The sequence below is a fragment of the Cariama cristata genome, unplaced genomic scaffold (assembly GCF_000690535.1).
Source record: "Cariama cristata isolate BGI_N322 unplaced genomic scaffold, ASM69053v1 scaffold33993, whole genome shotgun sequence".
NCBI lineage: Eukaryota > Metazoa > Chordata > Aves > Cariamiformes > Cariamidae > Cariama > Cariama cristata.
In genome coordinates this window covers 1-4697 of record NW_009607239.1, presented here as the reverse complement: position 1 = coordinate 4697, position 4697 = coordinate 1, and the positions used below count along the sequence as shown (strand labels likewise).

General features: G+C 42.2%; 1 protein-coding gene across 1 annotated transcript; it reads right to left on the bottom strand.

The window, feature by feature from the left end:
- Positions 1-696: 696 nt before the first annotated feature.
- Positions 697-779, bottom strand: LOC104158891 (NADH dehydrogenase [ubiquinone] 1 alpha subcomplex subunit 12-like; the record flags this gene model as incomplete). The annotated part of the gene is made up of 1 exon (XM_009696653.1): positions 697-779. A coding segment is annotated over one exon (83 nt), but the record flags the coding sequence as incomplete, so codon positions are not given.
- Between the last annotated feature and the right edge of the window lie 3918 nt (positions 780-4697).

Genomic DNA, 4697 nt, shown 5'->3' with positions numbered 1-4697 from the left:
CTGAGCCCTGGGGAACACCGCTAGTAACCACCTGCCAACTGGATTTAGTTCCACTGACCACACCTCTCCGGGCCCAGCCATCCAGCCAGTTTTTTTACCCATCGAAGAGTTCATCCATCTAAGCCATGAACAGCCAATTTATTTAGGAGGATGCTGTGGGAGACCATGTCAAATGCTTTACTGAAGTCTAGACAGACTACACTAGTTTTAGGTGCTACCTTTTGAAGTACTCTACAAATGTTATTTAAAATCCTGTTACTTAAGGTAATAGGAAGTTGAAGTTAACCTGTGTTTCTTTGCCCTGAAGTGATCATATAAGGAAGTATAGCTGTGAGGCAGTTTTAAAGGCAGTTCTCTTTCTTCCCTCACCTGTTAAGCTACCAGCTTTTAGGTCAAGGACCACATTCAGCTCTCAATTACATTATCATATAAGTATACCTACATGGAGAGCATCTGACCATCTTATATTTATCTCATATTTATTATTTCAGATGGACTGTGTTTGCAAATTAATTGAGGGAAGCAGTAGAGAAACAGAAGATGTCAAAGCATTTTTATGAGCCCTCTCTCTAAGGCTCACGCAAGTCAAACGTGAGGAAGTCAGGCAGGCAACAAGTTCTATTTCACCAGCAGAAACTACACAAGCTGTACAAAGCTGGACAGTCAGTCAGGAGGTATTCACATTAGCACACATACCAAAGAAGTTTCTTTTGTCTTCATAGTATTTGTTTCCATATTTGTCAATTCCTATCAGCGTACCAGTCTTCAAATCATTGACCCTGTGAATTCCCAAAACAACAGTTTCAGTTGACATCATCTTAGAATGAAGTTGTGATAGAGGCTTCTTAGGCATTGGTAAAAATCTATAATGAAAGCTCTTAAACACATATACGTAAAGCTATTCAAACAAACTATTCAACCTAAGGATTGCAAAACATCACCACCAGTTCCTGCAACTAATGTTAGTGTGCCTGTACTGTGCACCCCACTGATAGGACAGTAAAAGTCATACAAAAAGGCTTTGGGGGGCTATTATTTATTTAAAAGCTCTTTATAGTGGAAGATAAAGCAACCCTGGAATACACCACAATTTAACCCCCACAAAACCTTAAATACTGCGGAAGGGAGTCCCAGAGACACACATAATTCACTTAGTTGAAGACGTTACCATTTCACCTTGCGTTGCCACAGAAAGTGGTTGGCACTGAAGCAGCTTACGAGATCTCACACATCTGTGTGGGCACTAACCTCCAGGAGAGGAACAGTAATGTTTTAAGCCATTGTAGCTGCTTGCCAAGGAAGTGCGTGCTAAATCCTAAAGTACAATTGTTACTCTCTAGCTTTTGTATAACTGTGAAAGATGTAGGCATTTACCCTGTCACTCCAGGAGACTTACACTGACCCAGATAAGATATATACTAGTTTCAACTCCTTATACAGAAGAAATTTTAACATTACTGTACATATCAATAATTAAACTGAACCTATGATTTACATTCTATTGACAAAACCTTAAAATTAACTGAAGTGCTCTTTTCCCCCCAGATCTGCATTTTTGCTTTCCTTTATACTGACATTTATCCCAGGCAGAATTACATAAGGAAAAGTTTACTCTCAAAGCTTTTAGTTGTTTGTAGTATTAAACAGACTCCCAACTCAGTCCCAAGTGACCGAAGGGAAGTGCATGCTTCCTTAGCTGGGAGTTTAACAATATAACCCACAGGTAAAAGTGGTTTTGTTGTCTTTTTCCCCCCCAAGGTGCATACAAGCAATAATCACTCCACCAAGTACTCATTTTAAACCTCTGTGGTCCCAGGCAGAAAGATTCTCTCCGAGCAGAAAGAGCTCCTCTCTGTCAGAAAAACACCCAAAGATCTCTGGCCCAGCTATCCAAGCCCAAGCTCCCAGCTTCAGAAAAAGAAGAGCCATTTCACTGCTGCTCTCCCTTCCTTCTTCCCCTCCCTTTCTTGTAAGGGTTCTTATGCCCTTGTCCTGACTTCATGCCCTGAATACTGGTATCAAACACTAAGAGGTATTTATGGCTTCCAGAGGATATTTTCCAGCCAATTTCACTAAGTCTTGAGTAAGGAGAATCTTTTCAGGCACATAGGCCCTTAATAATTTGACTTCTACTGCATAAAACCTGTTCCAACCACCTTAGTGGGAGACATAAAGAGAAAAGCAGGGAAATTCAGAATAAAACCCTTGCAGAGAAAGAGTCTCCTGACTTGGGTAAATCATTTTCCCAAGTTACCAGTAATTACATCTTAAACACATTAATTGTTGCAAGAAAGATGCACCTTGATTACTCTTCCTATAAGCATCAAGTTTATTCCTTGAGCTGGGACAGAAGATTCAATGGCTTGAAAGGTGAAGGGGAGGCAGCATCTATGTTTGTTTTTGGTATGGTTATGAGGATCAGGTGTGATTCTCCACCTACCACACCTCTCTTCTAACCTCAGTCTTCTGAAAGAAAGAAAAAGAAAAAAAAAATAGAAAGCACTGCCTTGAGTCTTGCTTGCTCCCTTTTTCTCTGTGGTAGAAAAGTGTCAACAGAGGCTGTGATCTTTGATTCACAAAAGCTCCCTGACAAGACATTCTTCAAGATGTGCTCAGGAAGAAGCATCCGGTGAAACCTAATACTCAAACTCTTCTACATTTGTATTTCCCCAGCTCCATTTCTTCTTGAGAACTGCCAGTGTAATAGCTACAGCCTGAGAAGGGAAACAAAGTGGAGTAAACAACTTGGAGGTGATGACAGAAAATAACAGTAAAATACTAGCCAAGGAAATCATATATTGTCTTAACATATACTGCTTAACAGCTTGAAATTGCCCTCTAAAAAGTTCTGCAAGAGGAAGGTCTATCTGAGCTGCTTTCTACAGCACAGACAGAAAAGCCAGAAGCTGCCTGTCACCACACCTAGTAGGAATACAAAGCTGAGACTTCCCAAAAGTCAAGCTGACTTCAGAAAACCATACAACATTGTGCCACAAAACAAATGAGAAAATCATTTAAAATGTATAATGATTGTAAAGGGAGCCATACGTTGACTGACAGGAAGGAGACAACATGCTCAGCTAAAAGAAGAAATACAGAGCTGATTGAAGGTTACCAGTGAAGTTCCACAAAGAACGTTGATGTCAGTAGCCTTATTTAACACTTTACAGGGTTCCTGACCAAAACAAAACCAAAACAGGAACCCCACCCCCAAAAAGCACAGGGGTCTGACAGATTATGATATTACCATACAGATGAAGGACACACTATCGTACAGGGCTGGAGTGACACCACCAGAACGCAATGGTATGAAAGTCATAGCACAAGGTGATGCAGCTGGAGACTAGTAAGATCTGAAGCACTCTGTGTGTAATCACAAAGAAAAGATCTGCACGTCACAAGGCAATAATGAGCTGCCAATTAAGTGACGTGGGGAAAAAACAGACAAGCTGATCCGAGAGGCAATAATGAGCTGCCAATTAAGTGACATGTGGAGAAAAAACAGACAAGCTGATCCGCGGATGTACCAGGTGAACTCAGCTGTCTTCAGTGAACAAAGCAAGTACTAAAGCCACTGTATGAAAATACTGATGAGGTCTGATCAGCAACTGTGTAAAATCAGAATCAATTCAAACTACAAGAAATAACAGAAAAAGGGCTATCATGATGACTGGAAAAAAAGTCTTGAAGAAGGCTCAGAAAGCTTGGCTTGTTTACTCTAGCACAAGAGAGCCCTTGATAGAATCATAGAATCATAGAATCATTATGGTTGGAAGAGACCTCAAAGACCATCAAGTCCAACCGTATACCTTCTCGTATAGGAAGACAAGGAACTTTACCTTTGCAAATCCTCCCTATCCCATACTCCTGACTTCCCGCTATTGATTAAAAAAAGGCTTTTTGGCTATGTGGTCAGGCCTACAACATTCACTGTACCCTGAAGAAATGTTCTATTACTTTTCCAAGAGCAGCTACAAAGATAACACAGGTTACTGACACTGTTGAATGTTGATCATGTACCATTCAGACCTCCACCCTACATTTCATCAAGGATTTGAATGAAAAAGAGTACCTTAGTAAATCTGCAGCTCCTCCTGTTTGGGAGGAGCTTCAAGCACACCGTATCACAATTCAAAATACTCTTCACAAGGTAGAGATGCGAGTGGGGAAAAAAACAGGAGAAAGTTTAATGTGGACGAGTGCAAGGTTCTGTGCTTGGGGAACAAAGTACACAGACACAACTGGAAACAAAAACTGCAACTAATTCTGCAGAAAATGCCACTGGGGTTAGAGGGCATCCAAAGCTGAGCACAGGTCAATGGTGACAACCCATTGCCAAACAGGCAGATGTATGGTCTGAAATGTTAAAGAATTAACAGCTGGCAAGGCAGGTGAATTCATCCCCTGCTTTACACTGATGGATCTCAGCAGAAGCACGGCCTTCAGATTTGCGCACCGCACAGTTCAAGAAAGCCACCGCCAGCCTGAGCTGATCCAGAGCCAACGGCCAGTGGGCCAGCGGGATGGTGGTCCACAGTGGGCCAGCGGGATGGTGGTCCACAGAAGCGTGGCAGGCAGCTACAGCAGAGCAAAGCGTCACCACGGCGCACACGGCTGTGGCAACAGGACTAAGAAGGGCTGAGGGCGGACGCTGGGAAAACCTGTCTGGGCAACACTGACAGCACGGAGAAACCCCC